The sequence below is a fragment of the Oncorhynchus clarkii genome, chromosome 2 (assembly GCF_045791955.1).
Source record: "Oncorhynchus clarkii lewisi isolate Uvic-CL-2024 chromosome 2, UVic_Ocla_1.0, whole genome shotgun sequence".
Taxonomy (NCBI): Eukaryota; Metazoa; Chordata; class Actinopteri; order Salmoniformes; family Salmonidae; genus Oncorhynchus; species Oncorhynchus clarkii.
Window position 1 is genome coordinate 20,815,218 of NC_092148.1, and position 27,149 is coordinate 20,842,366.

The 27,149-nt window shown below is 45.5% G+C and overlaps 1 protein-coding gene across 4 annotated transcripts in view; it reads right to left on the reverse strand.

Annotated features, from left to right (window-relative positions):
• Positions 1-27,149, reverse strand: part of LOC139424092 (oxidation resistance protein 1-like) — a 166,033-nt gene that overhangs the window by 90,830 nt on the left and 48,054 nt on the right. For all 4 annotated transcript variants that reach the window (XM_071175829.1, XM_071175798.1, XM_071175820.1 and 1 more), the window contains exon 2: positions 9,632-9,825. In XM_071175829.1, coding sequence (XP_071031930.1) covers positions 9,632-9,825 — 194 coding nt within the window. The remainder of the gene's footprint in view (positions 1-9,631; positions 9,826-27,149) is intronic.

Here is a 27,149-nt window from a genome sequence, read left to right on the forward strand (position 1 = left end):
TGGGATAGATTTGGAAGCTATCCAAGCCCCACAGAACATCTGCATGACATTTGTTGTGGTGTTATTTAGCATAGTGTCATATCATAGGCCAATGACATTGAGATGACATGAGGAGGGGTGTTAGTGTCAGACCAGAGGTGTGTGTGCGTGCATGCATACGTGCGCGTGTGTGTGATAGACAAATCCCAACATGGAGATTGATTATCTGGCTAACCATGCTTTATAGTAGCTCCGGTTAAACATATTACTGTATCGCTCTCAAGCTGTAAATAGCAGGAAATCCTCTACACCCACACTTTAATCTGGGGTAACTTTGAAAAGAGACAAAGCAATCGGTATGCCACATTATCAAAGCCTTGTCTTGTGTTGTTCCGGAATGATGTTGGTCTATGTGCTCGATACTAACCATAATTCAGTCAAACATCTCCTCTACACAGCCTTTGCCCCAAATAACACCATATTCCCTATATGGTGCACTACTTTTGACCAGGGCTCATAGGGCTCTATTCAAAAGCAGCACACTGTGTAGGGAATAGGGTGCCATTTGGAACACAGAAACAGAAAAGACTATCCTGAATGGAACAAACCTGTTTATTGTTTAGATTGATAAAACCAAGAGCTATGACGACTGATTTAATTTGCCTTGTAGGACAATGGAAGCATGGCTGGTGTAATGGATAGCTGTGACCCACCTGGTCACTAAATCTTTGCCCCCGTGAGATATGCCTCTCAATAATTCAGACGGTTAATGAATGCAGTGTGGGTGAAGGGATGTGGAGAGCGAGAGAGAGAGAGAGAGAGAGAGAGAGAGAGAGAGAGAGAGAGAGAGAAAGAGAGAGAGAGAGGGATAGAGAGAGAGAGAAAGAGAGAGAGAGAGAGAGAAAGAGAGAGAGAGAGTGATAGAAAGAGAGAGAGAGAGAGAGAGAGAGAGAGAGAGAGAGAGAGAGAGAGAGAGAGAGAGAGAGAGAGAGAGAGAGAGGGGGGGAAAAGAGAGGGAAAGAGAGAGAGAGAGAGAGAGAGAGTGAGAGAGAGAGAGAGAGAGAGAGAGAGAGAGAGAAGAGAGAGAGAGAGAGAGAGAGAGGGGGGGGGGGAAAGAGAGGGAAAGAGAGAGAGAGAGAGAGAGTGAGAGAGTGAGAGAGAGAGAGAGAGAGAGAGAGAGAGAGGGAAAGAGAGAGGGAGAAAGATTGAGGGAGAACTACATCCACAAAGAGAATAATATGCAATGACTAAGAAAGTTCAAAGCTCCAAACCCAGAAAACAGAGGTGACATTAAGCCTTATAACCAAGTTATCATCCAACCTAGCCCACGTCTCCCAGGGGATGAGTAAGGCATACCATTAACCTTTGAAAAAAATGCTTCCAAGCATGGTCATAACTTTACTTGTAATTTTGTACTTTATCTCATTACTTTAAATGGGCACAATTAAACATCTGAGACTTCCTGCTGCCTGGCTGGGGCTGCGTCTGAAATGTCAACATAGTCCCTGTATAGTACACCCTGGGCTCTATATAGGGTGTCATTCCAGACACGGTCTGGAACACTACCTCTGCCTGACAGATAGACACTGGGGGGAAGACAGACAGACACTGGGGGGCAGACAGACAGACACTGGGGGGCAGACAGACAGACACTAGGGGGCAGACAGGCAGACAGACACTGGGGGCAGACAGGCAGACAGACACTGGGGGGCAGACAGACAGACACTGGGGGGCAGACAGACACACACTGGGGGGAAGACAGGCAGACAGACACTGGGGGGCAGACAGACAGACACTGGGGGGCAGACAGACAGACACTGGGGGGCAGACAGACACACTGGGGAGAAGACAGACAGACACTGGGGGGCAGACAGACACACACTGGGAGGAAGACAGACAGACACTGGGGGGCAGACAGACACACTGGGGGGAAGACAGACAGACACTGGGGGGCAGACAGACAGACAAACAGACACTGGGGGGCAGACAGACAGACACACGCTGGGGGGCAGACAGACAGACACACGCTGGGGGGCAGACAGACAGACACTAGGGGGCAGACAGACAGACAGACACACACTTGGGGGCAGACAGACAGACAGGCAAACAGACACTGGGGGGCAGACAGACAGACACACACTGGGGGGCAGACAGACAAACACTGGGGGGGCAGAAAGACAAACACTGGGGGGCAGAAATACACACACTGGGGGGAAGACAGACAGACACTGGGGGGCAGACAGACAGACACACACTGGGGGGCAGACAGACAGACAGACACACACTGGGGGGCAGACAGACAGACACTGGGGGGCAGACAGACAAACACTGGGGGGCCGACAAACATACACTAGGGGGGCAGACAGACAGACACACACTGGGGGGGCAGACAGACAGACACTGGTGGGCAGACAGACAGACAGACAGACACTAGGGGGCAGACAGACAGACAGACACACTGGGGGGCAGACAGACAGACACTGGGGGGCAGACAGACAGACACTGGGGGGCAGACAGACAGACACAGACTGGGGGTGGGGTGCAGAGAGAATGACAGACACTGGGGGGCAGACAGACAGACACTGGGAGCAGACAGACAGACAGACAGACAGACAGACACTGGGGGGCAGACAGACAGACAGACACTGGGGGGCAGACAGACAGACAGACACTTGGGGGCAGACAGACAGACACACACTGGGGGGGGGGTGCAGAGAGAATGACAGACACTGGGGGGCAGACAGACAGACACTGGGAGCAGACAGACAGACAGACAGACAGACAGACACTGGGGGGCAGACAGACAGACAGACACTGGGGGGCAGACAGACAGACAGACACTTGGGGGCAGACAGACAGACACACACTGGGGGGGGGGGGGGGGGGGGTGCAGAGAGAAGGCAATTAATCACCATGGTGGGGAACATAATAACAAACAACAGACAGAATAATAAAACATTGATTTTGCACCATAACAAAGGACAATACACTTCAAGCACTCTCTGGGCTGTTCAGGCAATGTTACCTGAGGGAAACAAAACAAAAACTATTTTGGATTGTTGATTTTTTGGAAAGCAAAAACCCAATGTGATGCAGCCAGCAAAACGTTACAATGTCTTTCTGTGTCCTGCCTCCTGTGGGTATTTCTTATCATCAGGCAAACACTGTGGCTGACCATACCAGGGTGTCATGTGGAGAGTCCTGCTCTGCTCTGAGAGGCTTAACGATGGAAGGTTCTTATACAGGATTACCTTCCTGCAGTCTGCCTTAAACCCTGGACTTGTGCTGTGGTGGGGGAGAGCCTCCAGGACTCCGCCTGACGTAGGATCACATTGTTGGGCCACATGGATGTGCGGAGCAGAGCTGGGGTGATGGAGGTTCTGGGGGAGGGGGGGGGGGTAGTTACAGTACGTGGGAAAGGCCTTAGGGGAGGCAGGACACAGACAGTGTTACACAGAAACAGGTCTCCGTGCGAGGCTCCACTGACTCCCGACCAGGGCTGGATTTGAGACCTGAGCTCCCTGATGCTACGTGACCAGCCTCAGCCAAGCTGGCTGCTATCTCAACACACAGAAGAGGCTCTGCTGGCATGACCAGCTAGCACGGGAGAGTGGGCTGCATGGGGCCGGCTATACTGCTGTACTGCCAAAATGCATGGGGCTCTATAGGCCAGGGGCCACTCCCACACACAGCTGGCCCCTGCTACATCTAAACCATAGGGGAATCACAACCACCCTGCTACAGCTAAACCATAAGGGAATCACAACCACCCTGCTACAGCTAAACCATAAGGGATTCACAACCACCATGCTACAGCTAAAACCATAAGGGATTCACAACCACAATGCTACAGCTAAAACCATAAGGGAATCACAACCACCATGCTACAGCTAAACCATAAGGGAATCACAACCACCCTGCTACAGCCAAAAGCATAAGGGAATCACAACCACCATGCTACAGCTAAAACCATAAGGGATTCACAACCACCATGCTACAGCTAAAACCATAAGGGATTCACAACCACCATGCTACAGCTAAACCATAAGGGAATCACAACCACCCTGCTACAGCTAAACCATAAGGGAATCACGACCACCATGCTACAGCTAAAACCATAAGGGAATCACAACCACCCCGCTACAGCTAAACCATAAGGGATTCACAACCACCCTTCTACAGCTAAACCATAAGGGATTCACAACCACCCTGCTATAGCTAAACCATACGGGATTCACAACCACCCTGCTACAGCTAAAAGCATAAGGGATTCACAACCACCCTGCTACAGCTAAACCATAGGGGAATCACAACCACCATGCTACAGCTAAAACCATAAGGGATTCACAACCACAATGCTACAGCTAAAACCATAAGGGATTCACAACCACCCTGCTACAGCTAAAACCACAAGGGATTCACAACCACTATGCTACAGCTAAACCATAAGGGATTCACAACCACCATGCTACAGCTAAAACCAGAAGGGATTCACAACCACCCTGCTACAGCTAGACCATAAGGGATTCACAACCACCCTGCTACAGCTAAAACCATAAGGGATTCACAACCACCATGCTACAGCTAAAACCATAAGGGATTCACAACCACCATGCTACAGCTAAAACCATAAGGGAATCACAACCACCCTGCTACAGCTAAACCATAAGGGAATCACAACCACCCTGCTACAGCTAAAACCACAAGGGAATCACAACCACCCTGCTACAGCTAAACAATAAGGGAATCACAACCACCCTGCTACAGCTAAACAATAAGGGAATCACAACCACCATGCTACAGTAAGTCTACAGAAAGTGAACATCAACACATGTCTGGTCAGAGAAAACATCAGGTAATGTAGAGATATGAATCAGAGTTTTGACCTTTCCTCCCTCATGGGCCATACTGGCCCTACTGATGGTCCTACTGATGGTCTACTGATGGCCCTACTGATGGCCCTACTGATGGTCCTACTGATGGCCTTACTGATGGCCCTACTTATGGCCCTACTGATGGCCCTACTGATGGCCCTACTGATGGTCCTACTGATGGTCCTACTGATGGTCCTACTGGACTAGGCACCCAAATGGCACTGTGTTCCTTATTTAGCACACAACGACAGAGCAGTGGAAGGATGGAAGGACATTAGTGTTATCATTGTGACATTTCTGGTCCACAACCTGGATAAGTGTGCGTCTTCACCTTGACATCATAATGGTAAGGCCAAAACAGGCCTGCAAAATGAATTACTTACAATCAAAGATACCAATAAAAAATATACAGTATATACTTTTGAAACAGTGAATTGTCCCAATTCAAAGTAACTGTCCCAATGCATACAGTGTCAGTGGGAGATGACAAGCAGTTGTGTACATACTGTAATTGCCGCCCCTGGCAACTGCTACTATGGGTAAACACAAGCAACAACCCCCCTTAGACAGTTAGAAGAAATACGAGGAGAAAGGAACACTCATGTTCTGCCTAAAGCAGTGACTAGGCCTATAACTGTCACCAACCATAACGGTGAGCAGCATCTCTATCTGGTCAAGTAGAATTTATAAACGGGCATTTAAAGATAGCAGAAATCCTGACATTGTTCCAGTTAACAGTAGTAGCCAAATCGCAACCTGACACACACACACACGCCTGATGCACACACTCACGCACACACAAAGAATTGTCAGACCCTTTAGAGAGGGCCTTGTGACTCTGTCTCCCCAGAATGACTGGCCACCAGGTCAGCCCTAATAATAGTCAGCCTGCTCACTCGTTCAGACCATAATATTTGTGTTAGCATGCACCGCCGTCCTCTCTCTCTGTGTAGTCTATGTGTCCACAGAGATAAGTCAAACAGCAGTGCTGTACTGTGATAATACATCTCACCTCACACTGTGGCCAAGGTTGGAGCAATGCACAAATCTGTTGCCTCTACTGTCCTTGAGACAGATTCCCAAAACAAACCCCATGGGTCAGAGACACGGCTAATACATTAGGGAATAACGAGTCAGACTGACGGAGAGAGAGAGAGAGAGAGAGAGAGAGAGAGAGAGAGAAAGAAAGAGAGAGAGAAAGGAGCGCTACAAAAGTACAAGGTGAATAACCCTCTCAGAAGCCATTAGCTCCAGCTTCCCACTGACAGACTCTTAAGGCTGTGCACCCTTCCAGGCACTTCCAGGTGGTTACAACTCCTACTCAGCCAGATCCTTCAGTGCCAGCACTCCAAATGGCACCCTATTCCCTATATAGTGCACTACTTTTGACCAGGGCCCATAAAAGTTGTTTAGTATGTAAGGAATAGGGTGTCATTTGGGGCGTAATCAGTGCCACCGTCGCCTCACTCATCTCAGACTATCAGTGGAAATTCAAGTGTTGAACCCGGTTGGAGGCTCATTGATTGTGTGGCTATTAAAACGTCTTGATGGTGTCATGACAGCTCTGTCAGGAGATAGGTTCTGTCACAGACAGACAGCACAGAAAGCTGTCATGTCCCCTAGGCTACATTATTATTTATTCTCCTATTAGAATAAATGAGCATGATAGGATCCAAATGGGCTGGCTGGATATGTTGCTATAGCCTGAAGGGTGGACTATAAAGCACATCAAGATAGGGTTTTAGAATGAGGGACCGTCACTAGTCAATGTCTAGTTACTTACCCATTATATAGGCCTAATGTCGCAACCTAGAACCAAGTCTTGTTAGCGCCAGCTAGCTAGCTAACTATTACAATTAGCTAGCTAGCTAACTGTCTTTATATTTAATGGCATGTAGATGTATGTTTACATCTGTCACCAGAGATGATATATTATAAAACAAGCCAATAAAGGACCCACACACTATTAACACTCTTTTAACATCCATACCCTCACTACTCCGGTAGCAGAGCACTTACACTGTAGCAGGGATTTCAACTGTATTCATTAACATTGATAATTAACCACATAAGCTCAAGGACAGGACACAATAAATGCACAAAGAGCTCTTAGCATTGTTTTACATTTTACAGCATGATTTAACCCTGCTGTTAAGCAGAGTTGGGATTAGTTATTTGAAAAGTAAACACGAAGTAACATGTTATTTTACAATATTACTTTGTGTGGAAAGAAACGTGTTAAATTTAAGCAATAGGGCCAGAGGAAGTGTGGTATATTGCCAATATACCATGTCTAATGGCTGTTCTTATGCACGACGCAAAGCAGAGTTCCTGGACACAGCCCTTAGCCGTGGTATATTGGCCATATATCACCACCCCCTGAGGCACCGTATTGCTATTATAAACTGGTTACCAATGTAATTAGAGCAGTAAAAATAAATATTTAGTCATACATGTGGTATACGGTCTGATATACCATGGCTGTCAGCCGATCAGCATTCAGGGCTTGAACCACCCAGTTTATAATACTAGTTATATTACATTGTGTTACTTTCATGAAACAAATCTCACAATCTCACAGTTTGTTTGACTGTCGGAGGGAGCAAGGAGAGCCTCGCATGCTCTTCCAAGGATAGGCTACTTACTAACTCAGGTTTGATCACTAGTTTCATCTGTGGCGTTGCTTTCCTGTGCTAGTCTACAAGTGCTGAGCTATATATGGGCTGCTAAATTATCCATCTACAGTATACTGTAAGCCAAACATCTGTACAAATTTCTTATATTTTCATTCATTTCAAGCCGGCAGTTCTGGTTATAGAGAGCACGAACATGAACCCATAGAGATGTATAGAAGGCACACTTGCCACTAGCTAGACAGGAAAGCCCTCTATGGGCTTTGCTATCAAAGAAGCGATCAATGGCAAAGATCAGAGGTGTACCTTTCTATGGACAGCAGCTGTCATGACATTTCTCCAAACAGACTCTCCACTCACTCGAAAATTAAATGAGGAAACAAGTCAAGATTGGATCATGGAAACACCCGTCCCGGTAGAGATATGATTCTGAAAGTAACGCAGGTGTTGTTTGACAAAGTAACTGTAATAATATTACCCAATTTGAACAAGTAACATGTTACTTTACTCCGTTACTCATTAAAAGTAATCCGATTATGTAACGTGTTAACTTGGAAACACGTAACCCCCGACACTGCTGCTAAGGCATCAGGTTGTAGAGTCAGGAGCTCAAGAGACCATTGGGAAAATGCCTTGTTGACACAACTTATTATACAGTATATTACAAATGAAATAGGTAAAGGCTAAATGAAGGAAATCTGCTGTAGACATACAGTGTTCTGGGGAACATTAATGTCACTTTGGGTAGGCCAGGGTGTGACTAGGGTGGGCATTCTAGTTTCTTTATTTCTATCTTTCTGTTTCTATGTTTTGGCCGGGTATGGTTCTCAATCAGTGACAGCTGTCTATCGTTGTCTCTGATTGGGAATCATACTTAGGCAGCCTTTTTTCCTTTGTATTTTGTAGGTAGTTATCTTTGTTAGTGGCACTATAGCCCTAGTCAGCTTCACGGTCGTTTCTTTGTTTATTGTTTTGTTGGTGACATTTACATAAATAAAGGAAAACGTACGCTCACCACGCTGCACCTTGGTCCGGTCATTTCAACCACGACTATCGTGACAGAACTACTCACCACCAAAGGACCAAGCAGCATGGCCAGGAGAGGCAGCCCCAATAATGTTTTGGGGGGGAGCACACGGGACGGTCGACGGACCTGTACACAATTCTTTTAGAATAACTTGGCCAGTTACAGAGATAACACAAACATGGTATATGGTTATTTCACAGCTACAGAATTGGGTAAATGATTATTGAAGACTAGAGAGTGTTGTTACATCACCCCCATAGGCCTGCTGAGACTATCTGGTCATGAATGGACCTCTTCTTACATCAGATCAATATATAATAGCAAACTGAATTGATTCAATTCACCATTCATCAGCTGACTGACTGACCGACTGACTTAAATTGCACTCCTACCTTTCCATTGGTGTCAGTATGATTCAACAGCCAATCATCTCTCTATTAACAGCGGGTTAAGATGTATAAGGAAGGTGTGTGTGTACAAGGTTAAACCAAATTATTAATTAAAAGTCTGACACATGTAGAAAACCTTGGCAGTACAACCTTGAAGCTAGCTAACAAAAGTAGTGACGTCAATGGGCAATCACATTTCAGAGGCAGAATGATTCAGAGATAGTGTGTGCATTACATTATGAACTCCCCAAGTTCATTTTACCAACTCAGAAAGTGTGCTTCCTCAAGTGTCATTACTACACCTCTGACAATAGCTTAATATATTCCTACATAAATATAAAGTAGCCTATAGCTGCCACAAGCACCAACCAGCACTCCCCAAAAATGATTTATTGTGACTCAAGGCAACGAGGCCATCTTGGGGTTCAATCAGTCAGTCGCCTTACAAAGCATCTACACACACACACACACACACACACACACACACACACACACACACACACACACACACACACACACACACACACACACACACACACACACACACACACACACACACACACACACACACACACACACACACACACACACACACAGACACAGACAAACCCTCCAACATCCCTTCCTCTTCCTGCCGCAGACTCGTGTCCCGGAGGAAAGCCAAATGGAGGAACATGGAACATGGACCACACAGATGGGCAGATCAGAATTCTAGCACTTTTCATTTACCGATGGTGTAGCCGCGTTTCAGCTCGCTGCACCGTGGACTGCAGATTCTCTGGGAATTGGTTGCATTGTTTTGCTGCACCCCCAACGTGGTTGTCTTGGTAACAGGTGGTTCAGTCTTGTGAGGTGAGGCTGGCGCCAGGGTAGGGGAGAATCCTTGAGTGGCAATATCCACTGACTGGGATTTCTTCTTCAGTCTGTTCAAAACAAAACAACAACAGGAAATATGGAGTCAGTCATAACACATAACACCACATATTTAGTAATAACATGGTCAGGCAACAGGAAGTGGGAAAAATGACCTTGTAAATTCAAATGTGTCAAAAGATACAGTACATAGACATTGCTGCCAATAACAAAACAGCTCATCATATGATGTTATGTCAGCAGTCAGCACAGCGGCTATTGATAATGATGTCGAGTGAATGCAACATATTCACGGTGTGGCATATTCCATACTCTGGCTATGATTAGTTGGAGGACAGATCAATAACTTAATAAGGTCCTCGTTAACAATTCAATTTAACAAACCATTTCAACAATATTTGATTGTTTTATAATAAAACACAACAATATTATAACAGGAATATGAATTGGACACTATTCTGAACGAGATATGCTGTCATTGATCAAACATCAAATAGATAATACGTGTAATGATATGTGTTAACTGGAGTTTGCACTTTTGGCACTAATCCGTTGGTTCCCTTGTAGGCCTGGGCAAACGAAATCAAGCACAGCTCAAATATTTGAAAGTATTTGACATGATGTATTTGACCCAGACGTGGTAACTTTCTACACACAATGTCAGACAGCAATTACACAATACAAACACTGTTGATGCTGTAAAGTGAAGTGGGTCACTTGCTTACACAAGATGACCTACACATGATTAAACCTTATCCTATGAGACACTGACCTAAATCAAAGGAACCTACGCCAAAGTGTGAAAGCCAATTAAACGTCTCACCATAGGATTTAGACAACAGGCTAGTTTATTTATAAACAAGTTCAGTACAAAGTTCACTAAGCTCATCCAGGTATCAAACATGCAGGAGAAACACTATAGAAGTGTGCAGCACCTGCGAGTTAACAAAAACACCACAATGATTATGAAGATGTTGTATACCTGCCAGTTACTGATTTCCCTACCTACTACCATACTATATCATCAACTTTATAAAGCATGGAAAATCAAAAACATGAGGTAAGATAGTGTAAATGGATGAACAAGTACTCCAAAAGTACTATCTATGGTATGTAAAGTACTATCTATGGTATGTAAAGTACTATCTATGGTATGTAAAGTACTATCTATGGTATGTAAAGTACTATCTATGGTATGTAAAGTACTATCTATGGTATGTAAAGTACTATCTATGGTATGTAAAGTATTATCTATGGTGTGTAAAGTACTATCTATGGTATGTAAAGTACTATCTATGGTATGTAAAGTACTATCTATGGTATGTAAAGTACTATCTATGGTATGTAAAGTATTATCTAGGGTATGTAAAGTACTATCTATGGTATGTAAAGTACTATCTATGGTATGTAAAGTACTATCTATGGTATGTAAAGTATTATCTATGGTGTGTAAAGTACTATCTATGGTATGTAAAGTACTATCTATGGTATGTAAAGTACTATCTATGGTATGTAAAGTACTATCTATGGTATGTAAAGTACTATCTATGGTATGTAAAGTACTATCTAGGGTATGTAAAGTACTATCTATGGTATGTAAAGTACTATCTATGGTATGTAAAGTACTATCTAGGGTATGTAAAGTACTATCTATGGTATGTAAAGTACTATCTATGGTATGTAAAGTACTATCTATGGTATGTAAAGTACTATCTATGGTATGTAAAGTACTATCTATGGTATGTAAAGTACTATCTATGGTATGTAAAGTACTATCTAGGGTATGTAAAGTACTATCTATGGTATGTAAAGTACTATCTATGGTATGTAAAGTACTATCTATGGTATGTAAAGTACTATCTAGGGTATGTAAAGTACTATCTAGGGTATGTAAACTAAAGTCCGTCAGTCTTTCCTGTAGACAAGGCCTGTCAGAGTAGCCTGAAGCAGCGATACAAGGTTCTTCTCAGCACTCCTTTCTTCCCTCAGAGGGAATCGTTCCAGCTCCAGCCATTTCATTTCATTCCACTAGCTCCTCTCCCAGGACAGACAACAGCAAACATGACATAGCCTCTACAAGGTAATGAAATACACCATCTATATGGAAACACTGTCAATCACTTTTGTGTACAGTACATCCAAGGAGAGACACCAACAGACAAAGAAGTTTAACTGGCAGCAGCAGTTATGAGTCCCATAAACAACAACCCTAGTAGTAGGCCCTATCTTAAAGAAAACATTGAAAAAATGTAAACATTTCCATAGGTGATCATACTGACGTAGCTTCGAGGGCAGTATGTTGCTCTGAGGACCCTGATAGATATTCTACTAAAACCTATGCTTTTTTTAGGAGTAACATAAATAAAGGGTTTGTTTTGTGATGATTGTTTCTGAGGTAAAGTTTTCAGCGTGTGAACATGTTATAATGAAAGAGGAGAGAGGTAGAGTTACACCGTGGCGAACAAGGTTCTGGAGGAGATTAAACAGGAAGAGTCTATCTCAGAATCCCTTGGGAGAAAACAATAATTATCGCCTCATCAGTAAGGGTCCTCCTTCCATATATGATTCACTGGCTGGGTTGTGTGTGTGTGTGTGTGTGTGTGTGTGTGTGTGTGTGTGTGTGTGCGTGCGTGCTTACGCATGTAAACAGACTGCAGCTGTTTTGTGCCATCCGCTGAAATATCAGCCCCTAATCAGGACAGTGTAGGCTGTGGCACCGACCAGCAAAACAATAACATGGTCCATAGGGATCACAACAATGCCTGGCTGGTGTCACCTTGCTTAGTGTTCAACACATCTAATCATCATATATGGTAAGATACGTTTACCACAATAACAGGAGTAAGGTATGTAAAGGAAGTCCTGTCCAAGCCAAAACCTCCCATACAATATCAGAAATAACAGGAATAATATTATCAAATTGGTTTGTATTGATAACTACCACTTCTTAGAAAACAAAGATGGATCTTATTAAACAATATAATTACACCAGTTTTTTTTCTTTCTTCAGAGGTAATTAGTGTAAGCTCCCTGACAACTGGGCTGCATCTCAATAGCCTTCAATTGGTGTACAGCAACTATCCACCACCCTCCTCAATCTACACACACCGTCTGATCTGATTGGCTACAGCTTGCATCGGCACGGTTTATCACAGCTTTCAGCGGGCCAATGGGCTGGGTTCAGAGACGGCTATGTCACCAGTGGCCCTATGGCGTTCAATCCTATCACATGGGGAGGTGAGACGGCAAAGCATGTCAACAAAGCCACCAGCTCTCACCAACAGATCTATCTATCTATGAGCAGCAAAACATTTAATGAGGGGGAAGAGGTTGGGAAAAGAGGGAAGGAGAAAATGGAGGGAGGAAAGCAAATGAAAAGCGGGCATGTTGTTTTCCTTCCCTGCTGTTCTGTTGCTTGGTCCAGGAGGAAAGCAGTGCCTAACAGGCATCACTCAGATTATACATCTCTACAGGGACTGGGAGTCACATGGTTTGGCAAGGCAGAAACAACACAGGAAATGTGGGCCAAGTCAAACATGCTTATCACTACACCCAGTAAGAGGGATTAGAGCTAGAGGAAAGGGGGCAGCTTGGCTCCACTCCACTCGCTTATGAAAACAACAAAAACACTGCCTTTAGTTTATGTGACTGTGTATGAGGCTTGTCATGTAGATATGCTGCAGCACTGGCTTGGCTGATTTTGACATCCATAACAGCAAAATGGCCGATATGACAGTTATGAGTCCCATTACACTGTGTTATGCAACAGCATTGTGACTGACAGAAAAAAACACCATCATGAAGAAACCTAATAATGTTCTGTGTCCTTGTGGGGATGGAAATCAGGCAGGATTCAGCTCTTAGACATTAAGACTCCAGGCAAGCCTTACTCAACGTTCACTGTCTGAATGATTTTCAAATTGCTCATGCCTTTATTTTGTTGTGTGATAAAAGGAAATGGATAGAAATACACAACGGAAATGTATTTCTGTCAATTACACTGTTATGTCATTATATGTATCGTATGTATCCCTGTTCTCCCACACTCCATTAGCAGCCTATTAATTACCTCTATCTTAGCTATTATTGAACAATTAGACACTCATTATAAGCTCAAACACACTATAATAGTGCAGCCTATGGCATATCTCCATATGAATGAATTGGTTCTCTTCAAAGTTGAATTAATGGTAATGATAAAGCCATAACCCTCTGTGGCCATTTATAGTGACGAAGGCCTATCCAATCCTACCGTAGCCCTTTCCTGCAGTCAAATGACCTAGTGGGCTAATGGGTGGAATGTTCATATTTTTCCAAATTTACTAATTAATAAACAAAAAAAAATGTAAACTCCGACTCCCGAGTGTCGCAGTGGTCTAAGGCACTGCATCGCAGTGCTAGAGGCGTCACTACAGACCCAGGTACGATCCCAGGCTGTGTTGCAGCCGGTCGCGACCGGGAGACCCATGAGGTGGAGCACAATTGGCCCAGCGTCGTCTGGGTTAGTTTAGGGTTTGGCCGGCCCGGGATGTCCTTGTCCCATCGCGCTCTAGCGACTCCTTGTGGAGGGCCAGGCGCATATATGCTGACTTCGGTTGCCAGTTGTACGGTGTTTCCTCTGACACACTGGTGCGGCTGGCTTACGGGTTAAGAGAGCATGTGTCAAGAAGCAGTGCGACTTGGCTGGGTCGTGTTTTGGAGGACGCAAGTCCGTACGGGAGTTGCAGCAATGGGACAAGACTATAACTACCAATTGGATATCAAAATTGGGGAGAAAAAGGAGTGTGCAAAGCTGTCATCAAGGCAAATATAAAATATTTTTTGATTTGTTTAATGCTTTTTGGGTTACTACATGATTCCATATGTGTTATTTCATAGTTGTGATGTCTTCACTATTATTCAACAATGTAGAAAATAGTAAAAATAAAGAAAAACCCTAGAATGAGTAGGTGTTCTAAAACTTTTGACCGGTAGTGTATGTCAAACGGTTTTGTTATATGTCAGTCTTCTGTGATGTATATAAAGTGTAATATTGGGATGCAAAATCGAAATTGAATAAACTCTATATCTTACATGGTGCAGGTGTCCTTAATTGCCAGGGCTGTATCTCTCTGGGGTAGGAAAGGTCTGCATAATGAATGGAGGGAGAATGCAGACTGCAGACTCCCAGTCTCATCTAACCCTCACTAAATGCTAGAGCAGCAGTTCTGTTGTCAAACGGCCTGAGCGGGTGGCATTCTGTCTGAACAATGAGCCCTGAACATTGACAGCTTGCTTATGAAAGTGCTGAGACTACAAACAAAACAGGTAGATAGCTGCATACTGCAGAGGAAAGGGAAATGATTTGAGCTGACTTAAAGGTGCCATTTAAAAAACTCTAGACCACCTTACTCCACACACAGAGACGCATAAAAAAACTCTCCCTCACCCTCCAATCCTATCCTCCTGATTCCTCCTTACAAGCAAAAACTAAAGCAGGAATTACAAGTGACTCGTTCAATATGGAAGTGGTCAGATGACGCGGATGCTACGCTACGGGACTGTTTTGCTAGCACAGACTGGAATATGTTCCAGGATTCATCCAAAGGCATTGAGGAGTATACCACCTCAGTCACCGGTTTCATCAATAAGTGCATCGACGACGTCGTCCCCACAGTAACCGTATCCCCACAGTAACCGTACGTACATATCCCAACTAGAAGCCATGGATTACAGGCAACATCCAACTGAGCTAAAGGCTAAAGCTGCCGCTTTCAAGGAGTGGGACAATAATCTTGACGCTTATAAGAAATCCTGCTTGGCCCACAGACGAACTATCAAAAGGTCAAAGTTTAAATACAGGACTAAGATTGAATCCTACTACACCGGCTCTGACGCTCGTCGGATGGGGCAGGGCTTGCAAACTATTACGGAGTACAAAGGGAAACCCAGCCACGAGCTGTCCAGTGACGCGAGCCTACCAGACAAGCTAAATGTCTTTTATGCACGCTTCGAGGCAGGCAACACTGAAGCATTCATGAGAGCACCAGCTGTTCTGGATGGCTGTGTGATCACGCTCTCCGTAGCCGATGTGAGCAAGACCTTTAAACAGGTCAACATTCACAAAGCCGTGGGGCCAGATGGATTACCAGGATGTGTACTCAAAGCATGTGCGGATCAAATGGCAAGTGTCTTCACTGACATTTTCAACCTCTCCCTGACGGAGTCTGTAATACCTACATGTTTCAAATAGACCCACATAGTCCCTGTGCCCAAGAAAGCGAAGGTAACATGCCTAAATGATTACCACCCGCGTAGTCCTCACGTCGGTAGCCCTGAAGTGCTTTGAAAGGCCAGGTCATGGCTCACATCAATTCCATCATCCCGGAAACCCTAGACCCACTCTAATTTGCATACCGCCGCAACAGATCCAAAGATGACGAAATCTTAATCACACTCCACACTGCCATTTGCCACCTGGACAAAAGGAACCTGTGTCAGAATCCTGTTCATTGACTACAGCTCAGAATTCAACACCATAGTGGCCACAAAGCTCATCACTAAGCTAAGGACCCTGAGACTAAACACCTCCTTCTACATCTGGATCCTGGACTTCCTGACGGTCCAGCACCAGGTGGTAAGGGTAGGCAAAAACACATATGCCACGCTGATCCTCAACACTGGGGCCCTTCAGGGGTGCGTGCTTAGTCCCCTCCTGTACTCCCTGTTCACCCACGACTGTGTGGCCAAGCACGACACTAACACCATCATTAAGTTTGCTGACAACACAACAGTGGCTGATCACTGACAACAAGGAGACAGCCTATAGGGAGGAGGTCAGCGATCTGGTAGTGTGGTGCCAGAACAACAACTTCTCCCTTAATGTGAGCAAGACAAAAGAGCTGATTGTGGACTACAGGAAAAGGAGGGCTGAACACACCCCCATTAACATCAATGAGGCTGTAGTGGAGCGGGTCAAAAGTTTCAAGTTCCTTGGTGTCCACATCACCAACGCTCTATCAGGGTCCAAACACACCAAGAAAGTCATGAAGAGGGCACGACAACACCTTTTCTACCCCAGGAGACTGAAAAGATTTGTCATGGATCCCCAGATCCTCAAAAAGTTCTACAGCTGCACCATCGAGAGCCTGGTATGGCAACTGCTCGGCATCCGACTGTAAGGCGCTACAGAGGGTAGTGGGTATTGCCCAGTACATCACTGGTGCCAAGCTTCCTGCCATCCAGGTCCTAGGCGGTGTAAAATAATCCAGTCACTCAAGTCATAGACTGTTCTCTCTGCTACCGCACATCAAGCGGTACCGGAGCGCCAAGTCTAGGACCAAAAGGCTCCTTACTAGCTTCTACCCACAAGCCATAAGACTGATGAACAATTAATCAAATGGCCACCCGGACTATTTACATTGATTAGATATAGTATGCATAGAAATAGAATGAACTGCATGGGAATGTTTGTTAGAGTAATTATATTTCTGTGATTGTAGAATGTGACTGTGATTGTGTGTTGTTACTTTGTACAGCATCTGACCGATCTAGAAATACAGATGATTTGCTGGAATGAACCGTTAAGTGTAACATGTGACAACCCTCTGGTAATTCAGGTGTAGAATCATAAAGATGTGATCTTCCACTGCACCTTCCATCTTCATCTGTTATGTAAGACATTAAGCAGTGTGACAATACAGTGGTGGGTTGGACAGGAAAAGCCCTCTGTCAGTGAGTGATGTCCAACGTGCTACTGTATACCCTTCAGCTGAATACACTGGTTTGATGACATATTTTAATCCCTGACAGGGCTTTGTCAACTGCTGTCAGTTCAGAAAACACTTGCTGTTTTTCTTTTTGGCTTTGTTTTGGCTTTTGGATTTTACTTCTCCCCTGTGAACTGACAGACAGCAGAAACTTTGCCACATCTTTTGATCCGGGTAGAAAGATAGTCAAATCTGTGTAATCCCTGGGTCTTGTCCTGTCCTCAGACTTCACAGTGAACCTCTCTGATCCTGTACTGCTAGGTTATGACAGAGACAACAGAAACGGACCAGGCTCTCGGATTGCCCCAGGAGTTGAGTTTGGAGTGTAGGTTACCACACAATATTACCACCGACTATGATTTACGGGTCTAAATATTGTATGTTCTTAAGGGTCTAAATACTGTAAAACACTTGGGAACACAGAGTGTAGTGTGTAATTTACCTTTCTTTTCCCCTACCACATCATCTCAAAAGGTTCCAGGCACGCACGCACGCACGCACGCGCACACGCACACGCACACGCACACGCACACACACACACACACACACACAGCAGCTTCAAGTGTACCAACAGAACAATGTCTCACCACCAAACCCTAGCTGGCTTTAATGATTTATCCTCCACTTAACAGTGTTTGCCAACAAAGTGGAACAGCTTTGTTTTTATCAAAGCCTGCCCATAAATCAACAATGCTGCTCATATAAACTCAGAGGGATGGTTGTTATTCATTTTTTAAAACCATATCAATATCAACCAAAAACAGCCCCCAGTCAAGGCCTTTTCAATTCACTAACAGAGGAATTATCGTGGCCAACAAAAGCAGAAACAAAATCACTGTTCACTTGAATGACTTGAACTCCAGGGCATATTTCTCTTCTGGATCTCTCTCTGTGCATCACTCAAGCATAATAGACACACACAAATGCACATTAATGCACACATGTACACACAAGAGCACGCATGTGCACACAGAAGCACACACACACATACACACTACCTCTGCCCTTGTTGTTCCATTCAGTGAGCATGGCGTGGAGCCTTGAGACTGTTGTGCTGCTGCATTCTGTAAATGGCCTCCTGGTTGCTAGCCTCGCTCCTATTTCCTCACTATCATTTGCCGAGCCACGAGGACAGGCAGAGAGATGATTGGCCGACAGCCTTAATGGATTCAACATCATGCCTGCCACGTTAAGAAGCTTGTGGCGTTGAAAAAACAGGACATCCACTGAGGATTCAAGCAGATTGCATTTTGGCAGCTCTCTGACAGCATGTAGATTGTAGAATATATGATCTTCATCATAAGGCTAGCTACCTCTGTGAGTAGAAAAGAGAGGAGGAAAGGAAGGTAGGAAGATGATAAGAAAAGGGAAGTGTTATAATAGAACTAAGTGCAGTTCCATACAATATGTTCTGGTGAATGTCCTCTACCTTTCTGTGTCTGAAATGGCACACTAGTTCCTTGTTCAGTACTTTTGGCCAGAGCTACATAGGGCTGCCACATAGTGCACACTTGCTAGGGAATAGGGTGCCATTTCAAGTTTTGCTGTGTGTCTGCCTGACTCAGGATGCCTCAGCTGACCTCTGAGGCGAATAGGGAAGAGGGGAAGTCAGACTCATTTGTTAATGCTCAACCTTCTGACTGACTGCCCTCATTAATGATCAGTACCACAACCCCAGTGTGTGTGTGTGAGAGAGACCGACAGATAGATAGAAAAAGAGACAGACAGAGGGCAAGGCCAACAGACAGAGAGAGAGGGAGACAGAGAGAGAGGGAGATAGAGAGAGAGATATATATATAGAGAGAGAGAAAGCACAATAGCACTGTAGGTAAGAGCACTAAAATATCTGTGTGTGTGTGTGTGTGTGTGTGTGTGTGTCTGTGTCTGTGTCTGTGTCTGTGTCTCTGTCTGTGTGTGTGTGTGTGTGTGTGTGTGCGTGCGTGCGTGCGTGCGTGCGTGCGTGTTTGTCTGTCTGTCTGTCTGTCTGTGTGTGTGTGTGTGTGTGTGTGTGTGTGTGTGTGTGTGTGTGCGTGTGTGTGTGTGAGTGAGTGTGTGCCTCTCTCTCCCTCTCTCTCCGCTCCGCACCGTGCCCTTCAAATAGTAATGCTCAGGCTTGTCTCAGACACACCCTGCTCTCTGCTTTCTCTGCATGCTAAATATTTCACGTCATTCTGTGCCCTTGCAAGGCATCTGTTGTGTTCGATCCGGGGGAGCACCTCTGATAGGCAGGCTACAACATCTGGTGCCATGGCACTCGGGTCGCTGGCACCGAATGATGAGGTCACAGGGTTGTTGAATGTTGTGGAACATTTCGTAGTTAAAAAGGCTAAATCCAATAACTCTAACACCACAGTAGCCGACGTTGGGGTGATGTTGGTGGTGATGTTAGAGAAGATGGTGGTTGGTTGGTGGAGACGTGGGTATGTATGAACCTGCTCCACCTCATCTCTTGGTGTGTTATCTGGTGAGCCATGTATACATACAGGGAAGTATGAATATGTTATCTGTGGATGGATGTGTGGCATTTCCGTGGCCTGACCCAAAGGCACTCACACTCAATCCCTGTCACACTCCCTCTCTCTCTTCCTTCTTCTCACACGCTCTCCCTTCCTTTCACTGTTACACTGTACTCCCTCCTTCTCACAGTCCCACCATCCATCTCTCCCTCTCACCCTCTCTCCCTTCCTCCCTCTCTCTGTCTCCATCTACCTCTTCCCCTTTCCCCCCCTCCTTCTACCTCCATCCCTCCTTCTCTGTTGGCTGTTGGCAGGCAGTTTGGCAGAGGGGAACATTGACCTGATGCCCTATTGCAGCAGGCACCGTTGGCAACACTCGAGCACAGTCTGGAGCGACCGCTCACACCACTCCTTCACACCTTCTCTCCCCTCCTCCTCCTCTCCCAGAAAAAGAAGACAGACAGGAAGACAGACGGATGGAGACAAGTTTGTCTGGGTTGAAAACTCTAAAGTAAGTCAGAGCGACAGGAAGATGAAAGTGGGGAGGTCCTGAGGCAGATACCACACACAGCACAGCTAGCTAACTATCCCACTGTCTGACTCACTTCAATCAAACCCAAAATGTAGTTTTTTTCATGTGGTGCTCTTCAGTGCTTCAGAGCTTATAGATTGGCTGGTGTCTATAGGACAAGCAGCTCCTAACACCACTGCATATGTATGTCTCTCAAATGTGGTGATGAACTCTGTCTGAACTAGAGGTTCCAAAATGTTGGAACCTGACCCGAAACGACCCGAACACAGGAAGAACACAATCAGACCGGACCTGAATGGACTGATCATATTTATTAAATGAGGACCAGGACCTGAACGGACCCGAGAACAATCAGACCTGAACACGAATGGACACGAGGACAACTTGACCTAGACCCGATTGATTGGACCTGAGTGACAAAAAAGTATGTTTATCATGTTGCTCTCCTGGTTAACAAATAGGTCCTTAAATGTTGGCTAGGGCCTTCTATAAGTTAGTAAATTCACCTTATTAGCGTAAATATCTGATAGGCAATGCAGAGCCGTGGCTGGGTCCATTCGAGTCCCCTCAGGTCTATCAGCTGTAGTGATATAGACCCGAGACCAGATGACAATCAAACAGGACCCAACCCGGACCTGAGGGAAAAGTTAGAATTTCAGACCCCGAACCTCACCGGGCCCGGGTCGTGTCTCGGGCATATCGGGTCTACCCTGATCCATGAAGACCTCTTGTCTGAAATATATGTCCCTATATTCCCTGTACTTCTGAACTCAGCTCCCTTCTTATTTGAACAATTTGTACTTTTCCTCCATGTAAAATACATTTGGATTGGTTGTTGCATGAAAAGAGGTTAAGATTATCTATTATTTAGACAAGGTCACTGTCCTAGGTCAGAGGTCAGGGAGTCAGGACCAGACTATGCCTGCACTCTCTCTCTCTCCCTCTCTCTCTCCCTCTTTCCCTCTCTCCCTCTTTCCCTCTCTCCCTCCTCTCACAGCACTGCTCTGATGGGACATCTATTGTCTTCCTGAAAGCTAGGGAGGGAGCTGCGATAAATCCACCCGGAAAAGAAGGAACCATCAGGAGAGGAAGGACAAACTGACTGGCTGGTTCCCTGGCTCCCTTCCTACGTACATTCCTTCACAACACAAAGTGGAGTTTGAAACAGGTCGTGGGGAGGACGGCTTTGAAATGTACTTTAGTGGAAGGAAGTACTGTAGTGGAAGGATGTTCCACATCAATATGACTTTGATCCTGTAAAACTGTTTGCAGCAGTTAAGATGAGAGAGAGACATCCTTCCTGCTAGCTTATTAAACCACATCTCACCCTCTCTCCCTCCCTATCACCCTCTCTCCCTCCCTATCACCCTATTCTCCTTCTTCTCTCTCACCTTCTCTTCCTTTTGCCCTATCACCCTCTCTCCCTCCCTATCACCCTCTTCTCCTTCTCCTCTTTCACCTTCTCTTCCTTTTGCCCTATCACCCTCTCTCCCTCCCTATCACCCTCTTCTCCTTCTCCTCTCTCACCTTCTCTTCCTTTTGCCCTATCACCCTCTCTCCCTCCCTTCCTTCCACCCTCTCTTCCTTCTTCCCTCCCCCCACCCAGAGCCAGAGGCCAGTAACCTGCTAAACAGATTAATTCCTTAGCTCCCAGCCTACGTGCATGTTCCGAGGGTACGGTAATGGGAACGGTAATGCCACACACTCATGGCTGTTAGTGTGAGGCCAGGCCTGGCATCAGATGGGCTGACATAGAGGTTCTATCCTAAATGGCCCTGATCCTTACGTATATAGTGCAGTACTTTCGACCATGGCCTGGTAAAACACTATGTAGGAATAGGATAGGGTGCCATTTGGGATGCAGTCAGAGAAAGAGTTATCATCCCTGGTAGATTATATTACCATTAGTAATGTTGTGATCGGGGTGGCGATAACCGAAAGGTTGCTGGATCGAATCCTCGAGTTCCCGAGCCAACAAGGTAAAAATCTGTCGTTCTGTCCCTGAACAAGGCAGTTAACTCCCTTTGAATTTAATTGAGAGCAAGAGAGAGAGAGATACTGTTTATTTCTTATTGTATATTATCTATTTCACTTGCTTTGCCAATGTAGGTAAATAAAATGTAAACTTATGTTTCCCATGCCAATAAAGCCCTTTGAATTGAATTGAGAGCAAGAGAGAGAAAGAGAAAGAGAGATAGAGAAAGAGAGAGAGACAGAGAGAGAGAGAAATAAATAGATAGAGAGATCCTGTCTTTTCTTTGGCCGTGTTCTGCAGCAGACATCTCCCCCCTGCCAGCCTCAATCAGCCAGACCCATCTGGGTCCTGGAAGTGGGAAGGTGTGTGGAGCAGCATGGATGCATGCAAGACTGTCTGTCTGTCCGTCCGTCCGTCCGTCCGTCCGCCTGTCTGCATGCAACACATACAGAGGAGGAGGGTCCCCCCCCACATCAGTGCTCTGCCACCGCCAATTCATCAGCCAGTGTCTCCCACAAACTTCTTAAACGACACATCCCATGCCACAAGGATACAGATAGACAGTCGCACAGGCTAGTGGGTCTATACTCCAGGAACAGACAGAGACACTGACCAATATATCAATATCCTTTCCATAACACATGGAGACAGAGTCACTGACAACAGCATAAGCACAATGCAGTCCGATAGTCTCTCTCATAACGCCTTACTTTTTAGTTGAGTGTGTTCTACACACTTTCCTACTTTCTCTTTGCAGACTTTTTTACTTTTCAACGGATCCCTCCTGTCTGCATAAGTGAAAACCCGGACAGAAAGAAAATTAGGTTAATGTTTCTCCCCAAGCACTGACATCATTAATTGCTTTTTAATTGAACCCCCAAATACAGATGTGTATCAGTTTAATAATTGCTTGCTAATCAGTTAACCCAAACAGTTACTTCTGTTTTGTTTCCCTCATACCACTGTACACAAAAACCCTTTGCACAATGAGCATCTGCAGAGGAACACACAACAACGTTACCCAGTTACCCCATCACCGGCGTTCTGTTTAACAAACTGTAGAGGGTAAACAACGTCTCCCCTTTAAACATGAACAAAAACAGAATCAACAAGCACAACAATAGGTAACACTTGAATACCCTATTTATAATGCATTATAAGCACCTTGTGTTATTTTTTGATGGAAATCTGTATTGCTTCCTGGTAACTGGTAGCCTAGCCAAAGCCTTAATGGTGGACAGGTTAGACAAATCTGTCAACAGGACGTCTCAATATAAAGGAAGTTGAGGAGGGAGGGAGGGACTGAGAGAGCGTCAGAGACAACAGAGCAGTGACAGAGAGCTTGTCACCAACACTGGGCTGCTGCTGTCTCCGGATGCAAAACATTTTTAAAGTTATTTTTAGTTTCAATTACTTGCGGCAGGCACCTCGTAGAATGTAATCTCCGCAAATCGTCCCGCTGATGCCGCTCAATCTCCTTCTGAGCTGAGGAGAAAAATCCTTCAACCGCTGGCATAAAGCTAAAATGAGACATTCCTTTAGCATTATACCATACTGAGCCAAACACCTCTCTACCCTATTCAAACAGCTCTTCATAGGCTTATCTGAAAGACTGATGGCATGTTGAAATAGCACAATGGATCAGCTGAAATGAGGTGTTGGCCAGAAATGGAGGTATTAAGCTCTAAAGGGGGGGTCATTTAGCTATTTGATTTGGAATTTTAGGACCTCTTTAGGTAAACATACCTGGGTTTTTCTTTATTTTTACTATTTTCTACATTGTACAATATTAGTGAAGACATCAAAACTATGAAATAACACATATGGAATCATGTAGTAACCAAAAAAGTGTTAAACAAATCCAAATATATTTTAGCCACCCCTTGATGACAGCTTTGCACACTCTTGGCATTCTCTCAACCAGCTTCATGAGGTAGTCACCTGGAATGCATTTCAATTAACAGGCGTGCTTTGTAAAATGTTAATTTGTGGAATTTCTTTCCTTCTTAATGCGTTTGAGCCTATCAGTTGTGTTGTGACAAGGTAGGGGTGGTATACAGAAGACAGCCCTATTTGGTAAAAGACCAAGTCCATATTATGGCAAGAACAGCTCAAATAAGCAAAGAGAAACGACAGTCCACTATTACTTTAAGACATGAAGGTCAGTCAATACGGAACATTTTAAGAACATTGAACGTTTCTTCCAGAGCAGTCGCAAAAACCATCAAGCGCTATGACGAAACTGGCTCTCATGAGGACCGCCACAGGAAAGAAAGACCCAGAGTTACCTCTGCTGCAAAGGATAAGTTCATCAGAGCTAACTGCACCTCAGATACCAGCCCAAATAAATGCTTCACAGAGTTCAAGTAACAGACACATCTCAACATCAACTGTTCAGAGGAGACTGCGTGAATCAAGCCTTCATGGTTGAATTGCTGCAAAGAAACCACTACTAAACAACACCAATAATAAGAAGAGACTTGCTTGGGCCAAGAAACATGAGCAATGGACATTAGACTGGTGTAAATCTGTCCTTTGGTCTGATGAGTCCAAATTTGAGATTTTTGGTTCCAACCGCCGTGTCTTTGTGAAATGCAGTTTAGGTGAACGGATGATCTCCGCATGTGTGTTGTTCCCACTGTGAAGCATGGAGGAAGAGGTGTGATGTGTGGGGGTGCTTTGCTGGTGACACTGTCTGTGATTTACTTAGAATTCAAGGCACACTTAACCAGCAAGACTACAACAGCATTCTGCAGCGATACGCCATCCCATCTGGTTTGCACTTAGTGGGACTATCATTTGACCCAAAACACACCTCCAGGCGGTGTAATGGCTATTTGACCAAGGAGAGTGATGGAGTGCTGCATCAGATTACCTGGTCTCCACAATCACTCGATCTCAACCCAAGTGAAATGGTTTGGGATGAGTTGGACAGCAGAGTGAAGGTTAAGCAGCCAACAAGTGCTCATCATATATGGGAACTCCTTCAAGACTGTTGGAAAAGCATTCCTCATGAAGCTGGTTGAGAGAATGCCAAGAGTGTGCAAAGCTGTCATCAAGGTAAAGGGTGGCTACCTTGAAGAATAATACATGATTCCATATGTGTTATTTCATAGTTTTGATGTCTTCACTATTATTCTACAATGTAGAAAATAGTAAAAACAAAAAAAAACACTTGAATAATTAGGCGTGTCTGTCACGACTTCCGCAGAAGTCAGTCCCTCTCCTTGTTCGGGCGGTGTTCGGGGGTCGACGTCACCAACCTTCTAGCCATCACTGATCCATTTTTCATTTTCCATTGGTTTTGTCTTGTCTTCCTTCACACCTGGTTCCAATCCCATCAATTACATGTTGTGTCTTTAACCCTCTGTTTCCCCTCATGTCCTTGTCGAAGACTGTTTACTTGTATGTTATGTGCAAGTCATGTGTCATTGTGCGACGGGTTTTGTACCCACTTATATAATTTTTTGAATATTTAGGTTTTTGGAGTTTTATGAGCATTTATTAAACGACTCCGTTTATACCAAGTTCGTTTTCCTGCGCCTGACTTCCCTGCCACCAACACGCACCCATTACAGTATCTCCGACCATAACTATGGAGTCAGCAAGAGAGGGTACCCCGGCCATTGAGGTGGAGGAGCGCGTCCAGGAGCATGCAGTTATGCTCTAACATCTTGGCGCTGCCATGGATCGCGTTGTCCAGAAAATGGACCGCTGGGAGAGACAGGGAGTTCTTCCAGCGCCTCCACCAGCACAACCGGGGACTCTTCTGAGTGCCCCTTTCCCGCCTGAACCCAGTAGGATCGGAAGGGCTGCGAACTGCCAGGGGTTCTTGTTGCAGTTAGACCTCTATCTCGCCACCGTCCACCCGGCTCCATCGGACCGTGAGAGGGTGTCCGCCCTTGTCTCGTACCTCACCGGGAGAGTCCTGGAGTGGGTCAATGCCGTGTGGAGAGAGGGAGATGCGGCATTGGACCATTTTGAGGAGTTCTCCTGCCGTATCCGGGCAGTCTTCGACCACTCGCCCAAGGGTAGAGCGGCGGGTGAGCGCCTCTACCATCTGAGGCAGGAGATGAGGAGCGCCCAGGAGTTCGCCCTGGAGTTTAAGACCCTGGCTGCCGGCGCGGGATGGAACAACAGGGCACTGATCGACCATTACCGCTGCAGTCTGCGCGAGGACGTCCGTCGGGAGCTGGCCTGCAGAGACACCACCCTCAAGTTTGACCAGCTGGTGGACCTTTCCATCCGGCTGGACAACCTGCTGGCTACTCACGGACGTTCAGATCGGGGTCTGGTGGTTCCATCCTCCCGCACTCTCTCTCCGATACCCATGGAGCTGGGAGGGGCGGTGAGCAGGGAGACCGGAGGTGGTTCACGCTCGTGTACCATCTGTGGCCGCAGAGGTCACACTGCCGGTCGGTGCCGGGTTGGTTCCTCTGGGAAGCGAGGCAGCAGGCAGGGCACTCTGGCATCACCCCAGGTGAGCCGGCACCACTCTCACCCAGAGTCCTCTGTTGTTCATAAGTTTGTGTCTGTCACGTTACCTGAGTTTTCCCCGCAATCCCAGCATAAGGCGCCATTCAGGCGTGGCTGGAAATTTTATTGATAGAGCTTTAGCCTTTAGTTTAGGGATCCCCATCGTTCCCTGGATGTGCCCTTCCCC